The 23,470-nt window shown below is 40.9% G+C and overlaps 3 protein-coding genes across 9 annotated transcripts in view; 1 reads left to right on the plus strand and 2 right to left on the minus strand.

The window, feature by feature from the left end:
* Gdap2 (ganglioside induced differentiation associated protein 2) overlaps positions 1-817 on the minus strand; it is a 93,148-nt gene extending 92,331 nt beyond the window's left edge. The window contains exons 1-2 of the mRNA XM_076370852.1: positions 430-817; positions 245-353 (exon numbers count right to left, since the gene is read on the minus strand). The gene's annotated coding sequence lies outside the window, so the exon portion shown is untranslated. The remainder of the gene's footprint in view (positions 1-244; positions 354-429) is intronic.
* LOC116432803 (uncharacterized) lies at positions 1-13,488 on the plus strand. 7 transcript variants are annotated; one of them, XM_031990186.2, is made up of 16 exons: positions 1-163; positions 2,323-2,600; positions 3,192-3,293; positions 4,941-5,849; positions 6,373-6,766; positions 7,135-7,493; positions 8,298-8,729; positions 8,796-8,969; positions 9,269-9,475; positions 9,556-9,807; positions 10,007-10,293; positions 10,558-10,663; positions 10,759-10,938; positions 11,146-11,479; positions 11,672-12,198; positions 12,887-13,488. In XM_031990186.2, exons 2-16 carry the CDS (start codon positions 2,421-2,423, stop codon positions 12,980-12,982), a joined length of 4,539 nt encoding a protein of 1,512 aa, XP_031846046.1. In that variant the 5' UTR covers positions 1-163; positions 2,323-2,420; the 3' UTR covers positions 12,983-13,488. The 7 variants fall into 7 exon arrangements, with proteins under 7 accessions (XP_031846046.1, XP_031846041.1, XP_031846044.1 ...); XM_031990181.2 differs by having other exon boundaries at positions 11,146-12,198; XM_031990184.2 differs by having other exon boundaries at positions 11,149-12,198.
* The window catches only part of ci (transcriptional activator cubitus interruptus), a 27,003-nt gene continuing 16,822 nt past the window's right edge, over positions 13,290-23,470 (minus strand). The window contains exons 5-11 of the mRNA XM_031990273.2: positions 19,256-19,510; positions 18,840-19,004; positions 18,600-18,764; positions 17,991-18,413; positions 17,033-17,566; positions 16,684-16,941; positions 13,290-16,574 (exon numbers count right to left, since the gene is read on the minus strand). Coding sequence (XP_031846133.2) covers positions 15,123-16,574; positions 16,684-16,941; positions 17,033-17,566; positions 17,991-18,413; positions 18,600-18,764; positions 18,840-19,004; positions 19,256-19,510 — 3,252 coding nt within the window. The 3' untranslated portion in view covers positions 13,290-15,122. The remainder of the gene's footprint in view (positions 16,575-16,683; positions 16,942-17,032; positions 17,567-17,990; positions 18,414-18,599; positions 18,765-18,839; positions 19,005-19,255; positions 19,511-23,470) is intronic.

The raw sequence follows: 23,470 nt of genomic DNA on the forward strand, positions 1-23,470 counted from the left end.
GAGCGAAGGCTTCGCCGTTCTCGCGCACGCGGTCTTTCGAAACGGTATTTTTAGAGAAGTGAGTCGCTGGCCGCAAGCGGCGACGGTAGTCAAGTGTCGTTGTTGACCCGAACGAAACCGAGCCCTGTGAAAACCTGACGATTCGGATGACCACCGGCATCCGGTGAGTACCAGCGATTCCGGGACACCGAATGGAACGTCACCGGAAACGTCACTGGACATCACCCGCGTCACCTGTACTTACCGATCGCACTCTTCTTCTCGCGACACCCGTCGATCCTCGTGTTACCTATTCCCCGTGACACCGTACTGATGGTTACACGATTCGACGTCGTGACGAATTATTCCGTCCTCTGCGGAGAAACACACGGTTATCTGGCTGCTCATATGGAACTAAATTTGGACCGCGGGCTCAAGTGCTCGGTACACCTATTTATGATGTATTTATGGCATCAGGCTGGTTTGTTTCGCTTGGTGAACCGTCGCTGAAGCCTTATCCGCTCGCTGCTGACTTTGAACGTTTGATTTTGGTAAACTGGCTGACGACGTGCCTCGATGATCTTCTTCTTGTAAACTTTGTACCGCGGCTGCAGTAGTTGCTAGCTGTGCGGACAGCTCCATTACTAAGCGTGGATTAATGACTCTAGTTGTAAATTGTCTAGTTATGTGTTTCTTGGCTGCGCTAATGTAGAGCTGCAAGTGGATAACTTGTAATCTGTTTGATGTATAAAAGTAATTGAATGTTGTAGTAGTTTGTTCTCCTAGAATGTTACTTAGCGGAGAGTAATTGAAACTGCGGATGGTAGTTAGAGATTGAACGCGAGTGTCTGGATTCGTAGATTTATTGTTGTCCATTGCCCGAGTGAATTTATATAACGCTGAAAGGCCTGCCGAGCGCATTCGCTTCCACGGGTTCTTTGTTTTCGTACGGTTGAGCTTGAAACGCACACAGCCGTTTTCGATCGTAGATCGAGTTATATTTAAGCATATTTACATCGGGTCCGCGTGCTGCACGCAGAGACGCCGCGGCACAGGAGTCATAAAGCTTCTTCGAGGATTCTTGCCACAAAGGAGCGTTTTTTTATCTTTGAGAGAAGCGGGGAAGGCCTTGAATATCGAATGAAAAGACAGGCGACGATTCTGCGCTAGGAAGATTCGTGGAAAGAATTTTCGATCAAGATCGTAACGTCGCGTTTTCTTCGGGCTGGCGATCTCTGGTTCTTTCGTCTTTGCGCTCTTCTCCCGAGAAGTACGGTAGATTTTAAAATAAAGGATCTAGATCGATCTATCTTCTAAAAATATAAGCTGACCTGGTCAGACTTTTTTCCTCCGTGCCAATTCTCTGAGCCTCTCTCTTTCTCTGTTAGAAGATCATCGAAACTAATCGCAACATCTTAGATCAGCGGGAATCAATTTATAGACCCATTTATCCTGGCGCTTGTTCTATTGCGGAGTGCGCTATCAAAGGAATAATGGGTTTCCGAAGATGTGGGAATGAATTTCACAATTTAAAGAAATAAAAGGTTCGTGATGGTATTACGGTGTAAAGAAGAAAATGCAGATCAGCTTTTACGAAGATTCTATTTTTGTCTGTATCTCTGATTAGATGGCAAAATGTCGTATGCCCTATGTTTTACAAGATTGAGATATTTCATCCTTTATGGATGTCTAGATGAAACATTTATTTAACGTATAACATAGTTTGTGTGATGATTAATAAAGAAGTTGTTCTTTTATAATAAATAATGGTCTGTTACAGATTAATATAAATTACACTTTATCAACGAATAACTTAGTCCAATAAAAAATGTATGTCTGGTGTTTAGACTACTGTACATCAATTTTAGGTAATTCTCTGTTGGACGTTTTAATATAGTTATAAATTCTCACGCTTCAAGAACTTGGCGTTAATTTCGATGCAAGTAACTGTTTTATAAACGGAGCATGAGAATTCAGGTTGTTCTACTTGCAAACATATAATCCTACGAATATTCTCTACTAAAAATCAATAATAGAATATACAATATACAATCTAAAAAAATTCACAAATCTAGATCGAAAAACTAATAGAAATTAAAAGTAACATGCGTGACTAGTTACTCGCACATTTATAATAACTTCCGTAAGATTAAAGAACACAATCGTACATTCAGAGATTCAAATGCACTGAATCTGTATCCATCCTGAACATTCACAGAACCAAAAGTATGCTGTCAACAAATGGCCAGAAGACAAAGAATTCCTATTGAGCGTAGGAGTTTTATGTCTCTCTGCAAAGTTCTCGGGAAACCATTTATTCATTTCACCGTTGGAATTTTTCAGACACTTCAACTGCTCGCTGTAAGAGAGGACTACCGAATCGCACGGAAACCACGAATCCTACGAGAGGAAATTAGCGATTTAAGTAGAATAAGTACAGAATGGGTGCGGCTGGCAGTAGTAGCGGTGCACCTCCTCCGGCGACGCCATTGGGATCGCAGAGCGGAGAAACATTTATCTACGGGACAGAGGAATCCTGCTGTCCGGAGTACACGAACGAAAATATACGACAAAGGACGAAGACCAGCGCGTTCGACGTGGGTGAAGAACCTCGATCGCAGGTTAAATTTAAAACGAATATATTTATTGGTCTTGAGAACGTCCCAAACTGCCAGCTAGAAGCCGGAGAACGTTTTACGCGGTGTATACGGGGTGTAAATAAACTATAGACGCGAACTTTAAAGCTCCATGATGTTTTATGGAGAAAAGGAAGTAGCCTTGAGAATTATTTGTGCGGAAACTAGGTGTTACAGGCTTATCGATAGTATTGATTTATGTCAGATTATTGAAACGATTACTTTAATCATTGTAGTTTCTATTTTCACTATAGGATTCTTTTTATGAGAAAGGTATATAGGTGCAATGTTCTTCGTTCTATTGGGAATGATGAAAGATGCTGTTCATTTAAGAAATTAAAGGATGAAGTAAGTTTAGAGTCAAACGATTGTAGCTTCTTTCATTTTTCGTGAAAATATTGCTAATATTAATGGAGATTAAGGAACGAGTTTGTAGGCAGAAGAATTATTTGGAGACGGAGGCAAACTGTTTTTGATTACTTTTTCGCATTTAGTTTTCTTTTGGAATTATCACGGTTTGTTGAAAGGAGTATTTTTTTTCAAGGAGCTTTTCAAGAGGTAGGAAAATGTTTTTAGGGTCCCAGTCCTTACGCGACATTGAGGGGTGAAGAATGGTGGGATCAGAGACCATCGGCACCGAGTGTGTCGAACTTACGACCTCGTCGCCGCGAGACTCTGGTGAGTGTTTCTATATCCATAAAAGTGATAGAACAATTTTCAGGAACCGTGTCCTGGAATGATTTTAACACGATATTGCTATGTCTTTATTGTAACAGCATTTAAAACAGAAAGTCTATCTCTTGGATTGTATAAAAAAAGATTCACTAAACGTATCAATTTCGCACTTCGTACATTTATTAATGCGCATTTGAAGAGCGCCCAATATCTTTCTAAACGGAATTAAATTTAATCCGAAGTTACCTATAAATAATCAACTATAGTTGCCCAGAAATAAAAGAATAGTAGAAAATACTAATACGGAAAATGTTCAAAAATAAAAAACAATACAAATTAAAATAAAAGAAAATACAAAAAGAACAAAATGTTCTAAAAACAGAAAACGATAAAAATCGAACTAAAAGGGAATACCAAGATACAAAGGAATGGCAACATTTGAGTAAACAGTTTTCGATCTCAGCAAGCAGTGGCTTTCGTTTCTTGGCTATCTTAAATGTATTTCCGACGATCGGTAATATCCATCCAAAATCGTTTGGTATCTTAATGGAAGCACGAGCGCGTTTCCGTGTAGGGCGTCTAATTTTGAATCGGAATGATCGGAAGGATTATGAAAATATCGGAGGCTTTTGTTGGGATACGGTGGTCAACGCGCAGATGCCGGGGCGCGAAATTTTCCAAGCGAAACGTGTTCTTTTGTCCCGCGGCGGAAAAGCTGGCCGGATTCCAAATATCTCCTCCGACTGTTCGTGATTTCGGGAGAACACGCTGAGTCACGATCACGAAGAGGAGAGTTCGCAGGCACCCGATCGCGATCACGTGCCCCCGTGTCTTGAGTTCCTTCAGTGAACGCGGTACGCGTTGTGCCAGATCGTTCGCGTGAATCGCCCGACGTGGACCGAAACCACGGCTGATCGATCGTTGGATCGACGAAATACTTTGTTAGAGTTGCGTGGATGGATTCCAGTTCTTCGGTTCGTTTCGAGATCTTAATTAGTTCTGGAATTGAACGAACACTGCGAGGACTTCCGAAAATTTGGTGGAATTTAAAGGATTTTTCAGTGTAAGTGAGTTTCTGCTTGTTTCCCGTTAGTCGAGGTTAATGTTCGAGTATTCTTCTGTGATTTTTTCTTCAAAGCGGTTGGAGGAGATTTACTTTATTTCTATGGCGTTCAATGTTACATTTGGGTAATAGTAGAGCAAACTTTGAAGCTAGAATACATTTTTCATTTCATATATTTTAGGTACATTATAAACTGCATACATATTTCACGCGTATGCGATTGATACAAAAATAGAGAAACAAATAAAATAACAAAGAAACAAAATGGTAGGTCGAAATCAGCGATAATCAAATCTGCATTAATACTCGCATCCTAATTACATGAATGTACGGAGTTCCGAAAGATTTGATTACTAAAATATAATTCACTTGTATCATTCTCCAAAAGTGAATTGACAAATTTCCATTCGCAAAGTCACACGATTACTATCGCGCACCAACTGTCATTCGACTATATCTATTTACCCACTATTATTACACTACAAACATCGCCGTGCCGATTGGAGCGAAAGAAGTAGCATAGATCGTCGATCATCCGGTCAATTCGATCAGCATGTCTGAAATTGGTCCACTTATTTATATTACAGTTGACGTACGCGCAGATGACAGGTTGGCAGACGGCCGAGGGGCACGGCCCTTCGTTCTTGCAGCATCACCAAGAAGCCATGGAGCTTTCGAGAGTGATTTCGCAGCTCGCGGTGGCTAATCAGCAGTTGGCGTCTGCTCACACGACTACACTGTCCCATTTGGAAGAATTGTACAAGCAGTTGAGGAACGAACGGGAATCGAAGAGGCGAGAAGGCTCGCCGATCGCGTCGAACGAAGCTGCGAAGAAAAGACTGACGACGGACCACGTAGAAATCGATGACGAAGGGCGACAGAGGCTAGAGTTGAGGATCGACAGGCTGGAGAACCTGTTGAAGGACAATTGGAACGATTACCAGGATCGGCAGAGAAATCTTCAGCAGGAGGAAGACAGAAACCATCGATCTAGGATAGACAGGCTCGAGCTGACTCCGAAAGCTCCAGGACTCGAGGATGAAGATGGGCGAACAACAAGTGTTTGTTCATCGAAAAATCGGGACTTACAGATGGATCAACAGACGAACGACGACGGTGTCGTTCGAAATAGGGTTACAAATAGCATTGACGTACCTGAACACGAGTTAGCAAGTCAGTCAACGGTAGACGCGGTAGATGACAAGTATCAGACGAGGTCTGTTCATAGAATACGTAGCGATGAAGAGACGAGCGATTCGAGGTCCACCGACGAGACGGATCGCTCGACGGCGAACTTGCATTTAGAGAAGCCCGAGAGTGAAGGAACCAACGAGAAGGATGAAGAACGATCGGGACTCTGGAAGGTGAATAAACTGGTGGAGGAAATCGTGAGGTTAAAGGCTGAACGATTAGAGTATCGGTGTACCAGCGAAAGACTCGCGAGTGAGTTGGATGAGCAGAAGGAGCTTGTGAAGAAGTTGACGGAGAATTATGAGGTGCGTTTTGGAGCAGGATGAAGTGTCTTTGGAACGAAGATATTTTAAGAGTGTATTCTACTGTCGCAATCAGTGTAGTGATAGAAAAATTGCTGTCTGTTACATTAGAAATTGTGAAGATTCTAGGAAACCACTTGAAACGACTGTCTTCGGGAATGATCTTATTTAGGGAAAATATTTATTTGAGGAAAAGTGTGTTGCATTTACTATATTTAAAACCCATAGATGAAGGATTTATGGATTCTTGTTTACTTGATGTTTTTTTTAAATACTCTAATCAATGTATGTTCGTGAAATTTGATTCTTAATCGTATAGCATGTGCACATAATTCTCTGTTAAATTGTATTCTATACGAGAAGTAATGTGTTGATTAATGTTTATTAAAGTTATTATTTTACTTTTGATTAAAAAAGATCTGTAAACGCAAAGGCAGATTTAGGCGTAGGTATTAGATAGATGTAGCTAGGTATTTGATAGTTTACGTGATCGTACATTTTGTACAATGTGAAAAATTGTTCGCAGACATCGAAGACGCGATATGAGGAAATGGAGTCCAGCTTACGGGAACGCGGTGAAGAATACGAGAGGCTCATGGCGAAATTCGACTTCGCCACGAAAGAAACAGAGAGGTTGTTGAAGGAGATCGACACGTACAACGCAGAAAAAGACACTGCCGAAGCTAGGATCTCTAGCCTGGAGGAAGATTTACAGAAGTCGTTGATAGAGAAAGAGCAAATTAAAAGCATCGAGAGCCAGAAGACGTCGAAATTAAAGGCGCAGCTGTCCGAGGAGGTATCGGACAAAAAGAAGCAGATAAAAGCTCTCGAAGACGCTTTGGATGAGATTCAAAGACTGAAGGAGACTATCAAGACTGAGAAGAAGAGTGACGACGACGGCGCTTCAAAAGAAGATATAGGTATCGTTTATTTATACATGTGCCTTCCATGAGAATTTTTCTAAAATTCAATTTCGTTGATTGTAAGATCGACAAGTGAAAACTTAGAGGATCTGCATAAGATATTTATCATATAATTATTAAATTCGGTTTTAGAATTGTAAAATGTATAATACAATTACCAATATCTGTTTCATTATATTTTATAAAGTACATACTTCGTTTTTAATAAAACGATTAATTATGATATTTGTAAGCTTCATATACAAATAATTATTTACCAATTAGTATATGAAAAGACTGTGGAATAAATTTATATTTTATATATAATGGACTGCGAAACTTAAGCAGGATAGGAAACTAGCCGGGATGATCATTTAATTTTGCAGACCCAATCGATTCGATAGACGATCCGCAAGAAAGTCCTCCAGCCGATCGCACGACAAATATTGAAGAATTCAAGAAAGAGTTGACTTTGAAGCGAGAAGCCAGGCAGCGAGCGATAGCAGCCGTTTCGTCGGAAATGGAGCGGCTCAGACGCGAATTGGACGCGGAGAAAGAAGCTCATTCCGAGACGTCAAGGGTTTTAGATCTCCTGAGGTCTGCACAGAACGATTCGCAGGGCCAGGTGCAAGCTAGAGAGGCTGACGGGAGCATCAGGAGATCTAGGTACAAAGATCCGAAGCCGGATGAACATGAATTGGCAATGAAACGCATGGAGGCTCAACGATTGACGAGTATATTGAAGGTAAAGTGGTATCAACAATTTTGAAAAAATACGTTTTAATACATGAAAATTTAACTGTTTCGTTTTATATCGTATTGGTATTTTTAACGACATGTGTAGACAATTTATTCTCTAAAAAGATTAGAATTAAGTTGAAACGGTTAAATATATTCGACTATGCTAAATGTGCTTTTAAAATAAAAAAGTTGATCGAAAAAGCATGATAATTCATCGTTGAATAATCAGTGATCTCACGAGAACTGATTCATGAAAATAATTTTAAAACTTTCCGCAAGAGCGGACATAGTTATTTTTGTAAAAATAAAATTTCGCATTCACCCGTGAAAAAAATACAATGATTCGATACTGGGTATACGTAATAGATAAAAATATATTCTCTTTCATCCGATCTTCGAAACGTTTCATAGAATGAAGCTTTCATTTTACTCAACTCCTATTTATTGGAATGTTTGTCACTTACACACTTTGCAGTCGATCAAATTTAGTAAACAAATTCGTTATTAATAATTAATTTATCAATAATATACTGAGTTTAATTAATTTACCTTAATTATCCCAAAACGAGGACGGTAAAATTAACGTAAATCGATTCGAGGTTATTATATATTCATTATATGCAGCTAACTCGAAGCTGAATCAATTATGCCCATATACATACAGTAAATTGATCAGCAATGAAATTTATAATTACTAAACAATTCATTACCAAATTTGTGTGAAATAGATCAAAGCGTTCCAGCTGTAATTACCTTCAACTATTACCAGCATTCTAATTATCCTTAAAATTTGCTTTCCAAACTCTAGGTCTCCGACGAGCTGCGGAACGACATTCGTTTCCAGATCGAGAAAGTGGACGACTTGCGTTATCACCTGGAAACTGATCCCGATCAGCATCGTTGCCGCATCCGTTTCTTGACAGACGTTACGAATAAGACACGAGAAGCTCTTCAATCCCGAGAAAGTCGTGCCAACGAGCTGAAAGACCATCTCGCGCAGATTCTGGTCCGATTAGGGGACAGAAGTTTCTTAGACCTGAAGGATGACGTTGGCCTGGAGTGCGAACGTCAGCTGGAGAACATCAATAGCCTGAAAACCCTCTACAACGAGAGGCTGAAAGTGCTGACCGAATTGAAAGACTCAGCGGTCAGGGAACTCACCGATGTCAAGGAGAGATTGGATCATACATTGAAGAAGTCCGAGTGCTTGGAAGAAGACTTGAAGAAGGCTGACGAAAAGGTATATTGAAGTTTAAGTTAATGAAACGAAGATTGCAGCTTGAAAACTGATTGCTCTTCGTGGCAGATCGATGCTCAAGACTCCGAGATATCGAACTTGGAGTCGCAGCTGGGACTCACCAAGGCAGATTGTAGGGATCTACAGAATCAGATGTCACTCATCAATGGGCTCTTCACGCAGATGCTTCTGGGTGCTTCCTCTGCCGACATGGACCTCGATCGATTGACTCAGTTACTTCAGGTATTATTCACACGATCAAGTTTCTGACGTTTAATTATATTTCTATACCTCAATGAACATTTGTAATGAACTAAACTACAATAGATTATTGGTATTTATGAAAATTCATCTTTCTTTGCTTTCCTTCGTTATCGTATAATTTTTATATATTTCTGCATAATTTTATACTACCGAGTTCCATTGTGTTAATCTACATTTTGGCACGCGTTTTCATGGGAAGAGCATGAATACAGTTTTTAAGCAAGTAGATCATATTTAATTGATGGATAATCAATTTGAAACAAATTTCTTTGGTTCAGGAGAATCATGATTTAATAAGTAATATAGCAAGAGAGGAGGGCACCGAGGCAGCAGCGCTTCCAAAGCTGCTTTTGGACCTGGTGGAACAAGTCGAGGGTAGCAAAGGCTCCCAAAAGCGCAGTGACGGGGAGAATGGAGCCGAAAATGAGATAGAAAAGAAAGACGACGATCTACAACAGGAAGAAATAGCACACAATCTGCCTAAGGTATTATTTGTTAAATTAAATACCATCTAGCGTGTATAAATGAAGTAAGAGCTTTGAAAATTCAACATATCGTTCCTTAGGTCTGGCGTGTTTTACTGGAACTACTAAGTTGTCACGCTGAAGGAGCTCAAACCGCATCAGCGGCAACATCTTCGGACCCTAACAGTTGTTACAAGTCCGTGGATACTCCAGCTGGACCTACATTAGTGATATCAGTCAGCAAGACGTACATTCGTCTAAAGGAATTGATACTAGAGAAGAAACACTTGGAGAAGGAAATGAACAGGATGAAGCAGCTGAATTCTCATTTGGAATGTAAACTTGGAGAACAGGTAGGGAAAAAATGAAATCATTGTACTAAAAGATAAATGGATTGTTCGTTATTCACTCTAAATTACGTAAATTAATATTGTTCTTCGATTATACGAGTACTCATGTAAGCTAGATATGGAAAGAGAATTTGAAGTCAGTTTTATATCTTTGTAAGAAAAGTAATTTTTATGATTGACGCTAATGGTGATCTTTACTCAGGAAAAGAGGTTGTCAGCAGTATCAGCGGAGCTTAGTAAAACTTGGACCATTGTTGACCGAATGCAGGCTCAGCACCAGCAGCTGCACACCCACGAGAAGATTTTACGATACGAGTTGCAACAAAAGCGGAAAATGCTGCAGGAGTTGAAGCAAGAGTTAGAGTACTGCCGCGAGAAATGGGAGTCTGCCAGACAGAAGAACACCAACACGGAGTTAGAGTGGAGGAGTTTGCGACGAGAGTTCGCTGCGAGGAAAGCTATGGCTGTTCATGATTCGTTTAGTAACAGGTGAGTCAGTTTCGACAATTAATCGTTTGTAATTCTTAGATTTCTGAATACAAAGGAAAAGTTAGTTTAAATATACAGAAATTCGTAGAAGTTTCGGAGATCAGTTTTCCTGACAACACAAGGTGAAAATCGGGAATTTATAGTTAACGATAACTTGAAAACGTAGTCAAAAACGTCATGAAAGTTACCTATCAATTTTCTTCTTCCTTTGTGTTTAATATATTCATCTTTCACAAAAATTTAAAACTTTTGCAACATATGCAGCGCTGAGAGTGGATTCAGCGACGAACGAGGAGACGATACCGACGAGGAAGAGGACAACGCAGTTGAAGAAAGAATTAGGCTGGGCTCTCGCAGGAGACCGCGAAAGGTGCATCATCATTTCTATCTTTCATCTGAATTATTAAAAAATTATTGGAAACATTTTAATACGTGAAACAATGAATTAATATTCTGAAATTATAGGAGAGTCCTCGAGCACCATCGCCAGACACAGAATCAGAGCAGCCAACCGACACGGAACTCTCAGAACCAAAAACAAGTTCTTCAACGACTCTGGGTCAACGAACGCCCAGTCCGGAAACGGAAGCTGAACTGGACGAGACCGAAGCAACAGAAATAACTTTGAATACTGAATCTGAAGATGTAAGAGAAGTATCAATAACTACTAAGCTTAAATAAACATTCAATTTCATAATGAAACCGAAGATCTTCATGAAATTATACCAAATATATAATAAAACATAAAATAAATAACTCAATATTGTTTTAACAATAATATTAATATCTTTTTATTTATTTTTATAATTATATTAATATTATTATAATATAATTTATTGTTTTTATCCCCAGCAGCTGATATCAGATGGCTCACAAGAATCCCTGGATCCCCTAGACCAAGCTCTATCAAACGTCATTCAGAATCTCATCGTCATGAACGATCCAAACGCAACACCACCAGACTACGAAAATCCAATCGAAGAAGCGATTATCACCGAAATCATCGCAAACAGTGAATCCTCGTTATCTTTGCCTACCACAGACCCAAACATCGAACCTTGTACTCCAACACAGAATCCAGAATCACCAGAAATTACCAACGAAGAATGTCCTGTCGTGGAAGTTTCCCACCACGAAGAGCTACCGATCATCACGGAAGATCCCCAGAAGGCAGCAGAAGCGGACGGTGAGAAAGCAAAGAACGAAGAATCACCCTTGACCTCGTCTGTGTCTCACGTACCCATCGTAACTAGCCCAGCCAGCACGCAGCATGTTTTCATTATCGGACCCCTCCCCCCGTCAACACCATCGATCGTGAAAAATGTCCAGTTCAGCGATCCCCTGATCATGGGCCCGTCTAATTCATTTTTTGCTCCAGTCTTCGGCACACCATTGTCAGACACGGACGATCATTTCGACGGCGTATCCTTTTCATCCTCGTTCGATTCGTCTGCGTCGATTTCGCCCTCGTGTCAGGACAACGAGTCCAAGAGCCCGGAGAAACGCGCTGGCAAGTCGGTAGACAACGTCATCGACTCGGACAGCGTTTCGGTGGACTCGTCATCGAGCTTGGAAACGGTTAAAGAATTTCCTGCAGCGGAACCGCTGGCTGAAGCTGAGAAAAAAGAGAATGCGGAAACGAAGAAAGAGGAGACTAAGGCCACCCCGAAAACTAGGACTCCTGAGGAAGCTTTAGCTGCTAGGGAAGATAGATTGAAGAGACTGGAGGAGCAAGCTAAGTGGTTGATGAATAAGATGAATGCTACTAGCAGGAGAGGATCCGCGTTGAGCACCAGGCTGGAAGAGCTTCACGAAGCTTACGGCGAACCACCTGCACCTCCGCCGATGCCAGATGTCCTGCCTAGTAGAAGGTTGAGGACGAACTTAGCGGATTTGCGACCACAGGTGAGATTGAATTAATTGGTTGTCGATGGAGTTTGACGGGGATGTAGTAGGTGTAATGTTATGAAGAATACTTGATGAAATATTTAATGATCTGAATGGTAGACAAATTGTGGACTATATGCAATTATGGGATTTATAAGTGGGTCAGATGCAACAAAATGCAAAGTGAGGAGGATTGAGATATGTTCAAGTTACGTGTGACTAGATAACATTTTTAATTAACGTTGTGAGTTGTTTATTTCAATTACCGAAGAAGAGAATAAATTGGATTCAATCTGTGCGGCACGGAGAACTGAAAACAAAGAAGTTGCTTTTGTCTTGAAAAGAACGTAACTGATAAATTAAGTATTATCATTAGCCTTCAAGATTCATATCTCGTGTATCTCGTCTTTAATTTTTTATTGATATTATCAATCTTTTCTTTATCCTGTTATTTATAGAATTCTTAATTTAAATAACAAAATAATATAAATGTGTAGATTATCCAAATAATCTTAAATCCAATTTTGTGTTCAAAGAGCAGGTAACCCGATCTTATCAGTACCATGTTGCATTACTCATTGGTACAGAAACTTAAAATATAACAGTTACGTCATTGAATTCTACAATAAAGATTTGATTTACTGACTTCTGAAGACCGGTGAGGCGTCCCTACGAATAACAAATTGTTGACTGTTTCGTTTTTCAGGCATCTGAATCATCTGCCACAGAAGACACGGAAAATACTAGGAAACCCGTCTCGAGCGAAATTTCCAACGAATCATCGTCGGATAAGGCGCCTTAAGACGCCCACCATATTTATTGTACGAAGAAACATTGCTCGACGTTTATTTTCGTCATAGACGGAAGCACGTGTACGTATCGGACTCTGAAAATGCGTTGGCTCTCATTGTAAACAAGCTTTACGTAATTGCAATGGATCGAAATGTTTTGGCTTCGGCGCAACAATAAAATTAAGGCTCAGACAAGAACAAACCGAATGCTATAAATAGTGTTTACCAACTTGATTGTGCCTTCTTACACGATTTTTCGAATCTACGAACCATTTTAACTCATGATATACTAAATAAAGGAAAAGACTTTGAAACATATCATCGATTCAAAGCGGTCGACGTTCTTACTTAAGTATTTTTATTATCGATGTGCCATCGTTGATATCGGTATAAGTAATCTCTTGTCGTTCCTAACTGCGGAAGTAAATGTGATCACTCATGAATCCGTTCCTGTTTTGTACCTTCTACAATTGTACCTACTAATTTCTCTACGCACATAAAGAATCAATAAACATCACTGTGGTTTTATTAAGCAACTAATCCCATAATAATAACCATAAATTGAACTGGAAAAAAAATTGTAAATCGTTTTCTGAAAATCTATCTTAAATGGCGATTCAATGTTTTCGTTACACAAATCTGTGGAGATAATACTGCAGTTCACGATTGCATTGCAATTCGGCTAATTGCTTTTCAAATAAAATATCAAACTAATTATTGTACAAAGTGTTTACAGACTTTCTTACCAGTAAACTATTTCTAACGGAAATAGGGGTTGAAAAATAAATTCCGACGAGTTTCTCATTGATGGGATCGATATGATTTATTTTAAAATAATTAACAATCTTCAGGATGTAAAACTTTCTCGTCATGCACCTCCCGTCCGCGCAATCGAACGCTCGATGAGTTTTCTATAACTATATGTATACGATAGATATGTATAATATTCACAAGACGTCGCTATCGTAGATTAATAAAATTCGTACAAAATCGTGTATGTAACAAAAACAGCTTTAGGTACGCTAAGTTCTCACATATGCATTCCTCGCGAAAGGCGCGAATAATTAAAAAATGAAATGAAAGAAATTAGAGATTCTTCCGTTTAGTCGACATCGAGTGCGTCGAGCAACAATTGTTCGCAATTATCTTACGTTTCTTTACAACGGTGAAAGACACTCGATCTACAAATACACTTTCAATACACTCACACACACGCACGCACGCACGCACATCGACTCAAACACAAGTACCCACTCGAAATGATTGTCTACCATTACCATGCACGCTGTTCCGTAACTGCTAATGATCTATTAAAATAAGATTTATCTACAGACTTTATATCCTAGTATTGGCCATCTACATTACCTTTTTGATCGGTTAATCTCATTCATTGTGGTTCTTATCATTAAAAAGAAGAAACACGGCTTCACTCGCCCGTATCACAATGCACACGCGGTACACCATTCGTCGCTACGCTAACAGAAGTGGCAAACATACGATGACACGAGAAGTACATACATAACTACGTTGGCACGCTTGAAAAGGACTGGTTGTACAAAAATACGGTACAAAGGTCTATCTACATGTAAAATCGTCTTACAAAAATATTTCGGAATCTTCAATTTAAAAACATATTACATTCTCCTTCTCCTTTTTGCTCGTCGCGACAATAAACATTTCCAAATTTAACGCGCGAATTTAGACGCTTCGAAATTTCGACATTAAAACTCTATCATTAAATACCATCCTCCGAGAAATAGAGAGAAAAAAAAAACAATAAATTATCCGGACACGCTTTAGCGCTCCGTAAGGCACGCCCCGAGGCTCCCTGAATTTTTGTACAAGAGATATTCAATTTTCTAAACAACACGGCGCCGACATTGATAACACGCTCGAGTTGTCCTGCGCCGGGCGCGGTATCACTTCGATTACGATTAATCACCGAGAACGTCATCCATGTGAGGTCACAATCTACAATTCCGCTAAGTTAATTTAAGTAACAACTAGGTTGGGCCCTTAACATTACCATTAGAAAATACAATATTTATCAAAAATACAAAAGTGCGAATAGCTCGATTAGTTCTTTTCAAAAACGCTCGGCCGGTCGAAACAACGTTAATATAAAAATAGTTTAGGAGTTCTTTTTACCGTTTACTGAATCATCTGCAAGTATCTGTTCTCCTCGAGTAACGAGCTCAATGAGGAGGACATGTCGTTCACCACCATATTGGCGCTAGTCGGCAGTGGTTGCGGCAACGACATCGGGTGAGTTGAGCTAGAGACGTTTGTCTCGTGAGTGCTGGCGTTCTCCGACCAGTTTCGACACTGTTGCACGTACTCCAGTGTCCTTCTATACGAGTCTTGCCTCATCCCCAACGGAGGCTTCATCGGGGATCCTTGTTGCGATTGGCTGATGTCCCTGCACTGAATTTCCGGTATGGTCGCTCCAGGTTGATCGTGGTAGCAGTGATCACCGTAATTCCACTGGCAACTGCAAGTGTACTGTTGATGGTTAGGCGTGTTCGTGCGAGCCTGGCAGTTGCAGGTCTGTTGCTGCATCCTGCAGTTGTTCTGCTGACCGGTGCACAGCTGCGGGGACATTCTCTTAAGCAAGGTGTTGTCCACGTTTGACCGATGGGCTCCGTTCGAATGGGAGCAATTGTTCATTTGCATGCAAGGGGACACTGGCTGCGGTGGAGTTTGCTGTGGGCAACCTTGGAGACCAGTCATGTTCCCCACTTGCTTCGTTTGATTGTTGATGTTCAGCTGGGAGCAGGGAGACGCCATTTGTGGACACTGATTTGGAACTTGGGTTTGCGGGTTCGAGTGAATGTTCGACACCTGACCATTTGGTGTCATCATCGGTCTGGTGCATTGACTGTTCTGTCCGCATTGCGAGTTTGGATGGCTCACGTTAGCCTGGTTGTGTATGACTGGTTGCTGGTTGCAGTGCATCGTCATTTGTGGACAATTCGCAGCAGGTCGGATCTGGCCGCATTGTTGCTGAGTGACGCTCCCGTGATTTGGAGGAACGCACGATTGATTCGTGTGATGGTTCATGTGGCCGTTGGGGTTTCCGGTGCAATTCGCGTTCACCTGACCCTGGCAACCGTAGCCAGGGTAGTAGCCGTGATGCATGTGGTTCTGAGGGCAGTTTCTGGTCATTTGAGCAGAATTCTGAGGGAGATTTTGAGGCGCGTGTTGAGGTGCCAAAGCGCCCGCCGCTGGGGATGTTAAAGGCTGATCGCTGATGTGACTGGGAGCATAATGAGATCCAGGTGACATAACTTGCCCTGCTGCTGGACTGAGCACTTGGCCATTCGGTTGTGACGGGTAGCTAGGAGCAGGACAGTATTGCGAATTAGATTGGGCAGATCTAGAGCTGGGACATTGGTTGTATGGAGATGGAGAGGTATTCTGGTAATTCGTGCAAGTCGATTGGGAAGATGATTGCTGGGCGTAGCAGTGCTGCTGGTGGGACTGATTGTAGTTGCAGGTGGGTTGCACTTGGCGCTGACAGTGCATAGGATTACTGCAGACTGGAGATTGGCAAATTGGAAGGGGACTGCCGCGGTAGCTAACCTGACTTCCACCTACTTGTACCTGGAATACATAACAAGATCAAATTATTTTATAATTCGTTATATGGTGAACTCAAAGAGATTTAATAACTGGGCTACTATATTCAAATACAAACAGCGATTAATTTTACCTGCGTCAAATATTGCATCATCTCATCCGGAATAACTAGCTTGTTTTCCACCATTTCTCCTTCCCCGACTTCATCTAGAATCACTTCTTGATTAGGATGACGCTCGGGAAACTGGGCTGATCTAGGCCTAGGTGGCACAACTGGCGAGTTTCTTTGAGTTTGTTGACCCCTAGCTGGCTCAGACATGCGACGGTCGCCAGAAGGTTGGGTACAGTGGTTGGCTGGACCAGACCATTCGCCGGGTACTCCGTGCAAGCCCTGAAAATTAATGAAACATTTATTTCTCCCGTAAAACCTGTATGAAACAATTAAAAATTAAACATTCTTTACGAAATCTTCGTTGAATTACCTGAAGGGACATGTTCTGCGTCTGGACAACAAGATTGCTTGTCGAGTACGGTCCTTGGAGGTGGCTAGGAGGATTCATTCTGCCAGAAGCGGTGCTTAATTGACTGCTTCTTCTAGACGTGCCGGGGCTGATGGGATCGTAGAAACTTCCCGGCCCCACGTGGGCCATTCTAACGGCGCTAACGCCGCTGGCCTGACTGCTTCTTCTACTACCGAAGTCCGTCGACTTCATGCTGCCATAGTATGTGCTCACGGTGGTGTTGCTGTCTCTTCTTGGCTCGTTCAAAGGCTGTAACCTAAGTTGGAGATCCGACAGGTTCGTCTGACGGGCAGAACCACCGCCTTCCATCTTCAGGTCGGTGATCCTTCTGTTCAGGTCACCGATGTTACCCTGAGGAACCACGCCACGTGTTCCTCTCAATCCGGACACGACGGGTAGGCTAGGCATACCCTTCACTTGTAGTCTTCCTTTTAGACGGTTCCTCGACGCTGGTGCTGGGGCTTGTTGCTGCTGTTGTGACTCCATTCCACCGACCTAAATGCGATTTGTTGTTACGTTGTTGCATATACAATAGACCTTAGTCGTGCTTAGTTCTTTTATCTAATTGTGACTATTTATTAAAAAATGTCTAAATAACTTAGAGAAATAAGAAATATAAAAATAATTTCAATCAACTTGAACATAGATGTAAAATAGTTGTCTATGTTCTGAGCTTCCATTTAATTCTACTTTCTCATTAATTTATCTTTAAAATCTGAAAACTGAATTGTCACAATATTCATAATCTAGTTATTATCAATATCTATTTTTCTATATCTTCGATATTAAAATCGGAGTTAAAATAGTGCTCTCTGAATTAATTAGTTCCCAATTTTCTCTACGTTCGTTTACTTTCAAGACATTTTTCTTATTTCATCAGTGACTCGGTTTGATTACTTTATGCAAGTTTCAAACTTACCATAGCACGAATAGCAACCGGGAGATCGGCAATGTCCAAGTCATCAGGTTCTTCGTTCCAAGGTTCCTCGGCGAGCGTAACTCCTTCACCGGTTAAGGCACTAGCACCTGCAACCTCGTCGTTGCAGCCACCCATCAACGGGCTACCTTGTTGTTGCATCATGCTGGGTGGACTATTCGCTTCGCTTTCAGATTTCACGCTGGGACTCGACAAACTCGGCGTCTTAGGATGAAGATCCTCGCTTCTACTGGGACTGTTGCCACCTGCGCCAGCTTCGTCGCTTCCTCCGCCATCGCCGCCACCACCTTTGTGCTTCTTGTTAGCGTAGAATTCTGCGCCGTGCACCGTTTTCACGTGTTTCCTCAAGGATGACGGATCGGTGTACCTCTTGGTGCAGCCTGGCGCCTTGCAAACGTAAGGTTTCTGGAAAAGCATTCAGTGACAACCATTAGTTTCTGAGACAAGACTTTCATCTTCTTGTTCACGGATTCACAACTCTGTAAAATATTCGAGTTCTTCCTTTCCTCCTAGTTTTTATACAGGGTGTATCCTTTTGATTCGTTTGAAAGTGTTAAAGTAATCTTTCTTCTGACGTTTCTTAATGATTACCTCGTTGGAGTGAGTCCTATTCTGATGTTTCGCGCGATCGCTGGCATTGCTGAACGCCTTGCTGCAACCGGGATATTCGCAGGTGTACGGCTTTTCTCCGGTATGAGATCTCAGATGCGTTTTCAGGTTCTCTAGTCGCGAGTAGGCTTTGAAGCAACCCTCAAACTGGAACCAGTCATTGGAACATTAGGCACCAAGTATTGGAAAGTGAATTGTCTTTTCGTGATTTTGTATACTTACGGTACACTTGTGCGGCTTTTCTCCGGTGTGTCTTCTCATATGCACGACCAGCATGTACTGAGCTTTAAATGGCTTTTCTTCCCTCGAGCATTCTTCCCAACCGCAGACGAAGCTTTTCTTATTTGCGTGGATATGGTCATTATTGATATGTTTCACCAGGTCATCCTGTAAAGATACGAAACACTATGAATGAATATAAAATATAAAATTAACAATATTATCTCTGTATGCTTTCCAATTTTGTCGAATAATCTAATCAGAATTATATTATAATGATATAAATGAAACGTTATAAATACTGCCAAATATATTTTATCATTATGAAAAATGTCTATTGTAAAGATTACTCTATGTCTTCGGTAGTTGCTACACGTTAAAGATGGAATTACTTCCGTCCCAATAAATATTACATTTACCTGAGTTGGAAATTCGAGACCACAGTCTCGCCAATGACAATTAGTTTCAATGAAGTCACCAGGTTCATCCCGAAGATCTTCGCTAGGACTGAGTCCCTGAGGATGAGTTGGTGGCGCAGTCGTGGTCGTCGTGTTCGTGGTAGTGGTCACAGGCTCCCTCTTCACCTTGGCAGAGGCTCTCCTCGAGGACGTGTCTGCTTCCGCTGTCACCGACCTGGCTGATGATTCAGAAGCTTTTCTGCACGATTCAGTACTCTGTGAACAAATAATTGGTATTTATTGAAAAACTTGTATTGCACTCTGTTATATTATAATGGCTTAGAAAGTAACAAAATGCAAGCAATATTACAGTATTTAATATCATTACATATAGAAAGAAGAGGAATTGAAAGTAGTTTATACATTTTAGTAAAAAGAATAGCAACGGTGTAAATATTATAATTTTATGATTACACGGATGAAACAAAAATGATTATTAAAATATTTGGTTATTAAAATTATGTAATTCTGAAAGTGATTGCGAAAGAAAAATTGTAATCTATTTAACATATTTTAATAGTAACGCCATGGTTCGCTATATTTAGTCTACAAAATCTTAATATTGGAATATTTTATTAAATCTGCATATTTTACGGGTACAGTTAAATTAGATTAAGTACGAATAATTAATGAAGAATTTTAAACGACTTAAGAGAGGGTAGCAATTCCGATTTACAGGAACACTCAAACACTCATCGTCATCCGCTGCAACGGAAACTCGTCCCGCCGAGTGATCTCGATGCTGCGTGTCAAATAAATCAATTACAAAATCGCGTGACTGTATTGCCAGCAATTTGCACTAACACAAGACACCATTAGTTTCATTCAGGGATTCGGGATCGGCAATCCTTAACACCCAGGATTTTCTAAAACAAACACATCGCTCGTGCGCCATCCGGGAAACCGGCCCAGCGACACACGATCCGCACGCGATCCCGCAATTATCGCACACTTATCGACCGGTGAACCGTTTACCAACGTTTCGGAGGTGAATACACGCGTTGATATAGACGTAACCCCGAATATTTCCGCCTACATAAGATCTGTACATGGATTGTGCTCGTTAAAGGCCTCTATATACGATGAGACAAACACTAAGTCGTATGGATAAAAAGAAAAGAAATGCTTATAAATATTAAGTAGAAGTAAACGCAAATGCTAAATTTCGTGTGCATAACCTTTTACTAATTCTAGACATTAAGCGATGGAAACTTTTAGCACAATCGAGTGGCATATTTAAAATTATGAAGAGTTTACTGGGGAATTGCTTCATTAAAACTTTATCCCTAAACTTATGGAAATTATAAATTTTATATATTTATATTGTAAGCTGTATTGAAACTCGAGATCCTTAAACTTTAGGTATATAGAGCCGAGTATTTAAATAAAATATTTTATAAATACACAATTCCGAATAAAAAGAAAAGCTACTTCTTATGTATGCGATCCTTTGACTCTTTTTCACTGTTTGCATATATTGATATATAAGTTTATATCGTACGCGAAAGTGAAAAGGACTCGAATCCATCGCTTGTTCTGGACATATACCGAGACAAGTCTCCCCGTGTGTAGGAACCTTAAGGGCGAAACCGAGACTGTAGGAGGCGGGCTTTGACAAACGAGGAACAAGCGGCGACCGGTAACGTCCGGCTTGCTATTTTGAACTTATTTGGTGCGAGCTTGGACCACATACCAGGGAACATCGCCGCGAAAGTGAAGAGAACACTCACCGAGATGTAACAACTCCGTTGGGGAGTACATAAACGCGACCGAAACATTTTACTTATGACCTGCTCGTTCATTTCGAGGCCATTTTTTAAGAAACGTACATTAAAGTACTTTATTAAAGTACTTCAATTGTATACCTACGAATATTTGTGTGTTTATAATATATTTGACAGCGATAAGGAAAATAAGTTTATATTTGATAAAGGATTGAGTACTCGCGTTACAGTTGACTAATTTAATAACTATCCTATTCATGTTTCATTTCTTTAAATAACTTAACGAAACAAAAGTTGAGGGATATAGATGCATTACACATATAGTTCTTACGTTACCAAGCTCACATTTCAAAGATTCTAAAGAAATTCCGTTTCCCTAATACATCAACATGAAAATAACCGAATTTGTAAGTCCTCTGAAACATTTATGCCGCCAAAAATGCCAGTAAATTCTCCAGGATAATATCGCTCGAATCTCTACAGCGATAGCGAGATAATTTACTCAAGAACGAAAGCCTAAGCCAGCCCAGCCCGATCTAAACCGTTCACCATTCGAGCCGCTCGATTCCGTGGTCCCTATAAATCCATCGATCACCGTTTGAAACGAACGCGCGCATAGGTACCTACCTACAGTTGAACGAGAGGCCGGCGACAGCCGCAACGAGCGAAATGCAAGCCGATGCAATCAGGCCCGGCGAACTTTACAGCGTCCGGACACGCGGCGCGGCCGTGTCGCGGCGGAAGAAAATGAAAACGCCGCCGCGGACGTAAATAAATCAGAGCGGACTATGAAAGCCATCGTCCTGCGCGAAACAGAGAAAGAAACGGCCGAGGAAAGATGACGAACCAACGAAGGAGAAACACGATTAAAAACGACGTCGAGAAAATAGAATGGAGAGAAAGAAGATAGGAAAAAGAAAGGTGAGGGAAGAAAGGAAGAAAGAGGAGAATGAAGACGGAAAGGAGAAGAAAAAAAATAAGCAGCGACGGTTAGGCGAACGGGTGGGGGTAGAATCTGGCGAAATAATGTGCGCGAGATTGCTTGTAACCCGAGGACCATGCAAGGGTAACCCAATCTTCTTCTCTTTCTCCCTTTTCTCTTTACCCTTCTCTCGCGTGCTGCGCGGATGATGAAGCTGAAGAAGCCTCCTCGCTCCTAGAAGAGACAGGGGTTCTCGTTTTTTTATAGGATTAGTAGTGTTTCCTGTGTAATAGCACGCGTTACTATTTACACGGTAGGAAGGTGATGGAATTAACCCTTCGCTGTCGGAAGTGTTCCGGTTCTTTACTCCGGAATTGATGTATTTCTTAATTTAGTTTACTAAGTTATTGTAGCTCGTACTCTTCTAATATATTCATGAAACACTTGAGAACTACTAGAACTCTGCTTACGTATGAATTGATTATATCGCGAACTAATTTCATGGAAATTGCTAGAATATATAAGGATTGGATAGGAAATCGAAAGTAGCCTGGATATAGAACCCCGAAGGATTAATATTCCAAGCAATTGATTTCATAATTTGTTAGGAACAAAGTGTTTCTTAAGTTACACGGATTGCGAGGCGTAATTCGCTTGTATGAGCTGGATCGTTGAAGTAGCGCGGGATTAAACAGGACAACCATAAGAAACAAAGAGACAACAGGTTAAGGGAACGAGTATTTTGTTTATTATATTAACATATGTAAGATGAAATAAAAGATTCGAGGGGTCCCTTATATTGCAGGGAGTAGAAGTTAAGAAGAAATTTAAATTTTCAATGTAATAATTATTCGTTTGCGATGAATCGATGATGAGCTACCGAGTATACATCGATTCACCGTCGGCAATAATAATCGGACAGGCACCTGCACGCGCAACCTCACCGATACGCTCGTATCGTGTATCATGCAAGACGCGCGCTCGCGCGCGCGCGAGGAAAGATTGACCGCACCTTTGCATAATTGTCGATCAGGCCGATTGCGCGGCCGAGTGTGCACGATAATTACCGTGATAAGTGATTTACGGTGCCTCCGCAGTTTCTGATACTACCGGGCTTAACGAGTGATTGGCAGCAATCTGCCGCCGCCGTGCCGGGGTTCGGAGAAACTGGGGTAATTGGAACGTTCATCTTACAATTAGCGATTGTGAGATCGCCAGTGGTTTTCGAGTGGAGTTCATAATGGAACGTGTAATTTCACATTTTGCACAAACATGATGAAATTTTTATTTTTATGGATACCATTGAAAAGATTTGTACAGGAAATCTGTTCAGACGCATGATCAAATTGCTCGCACAAGCTTCCTTTACCGTTGATGAATTATAAATAAACATCTCTGTATAATTTGTTTAATATTAGAATTCAACTGCTCGCGTAACTATGATTTCTAAATAATATTTTCTTCTACGTTTATTTGACGGCTGTCTGAATCATAGACATAATATTACATGAGAAATACAACAATCTTTCA

Source organism: Nomia melanderi, chromosome 9, assembly GCF_051020985.1.
Source record: "Nomia melanderi isolate GNS246 chromosome 9, iyNomMela1, whole genome shotgun sequence".
NCBI lineage: Eukaryota > Metazoa > Arthropoda > Insecta > Hymenoptera > Halictidae > Nomia > Nomia melanderi.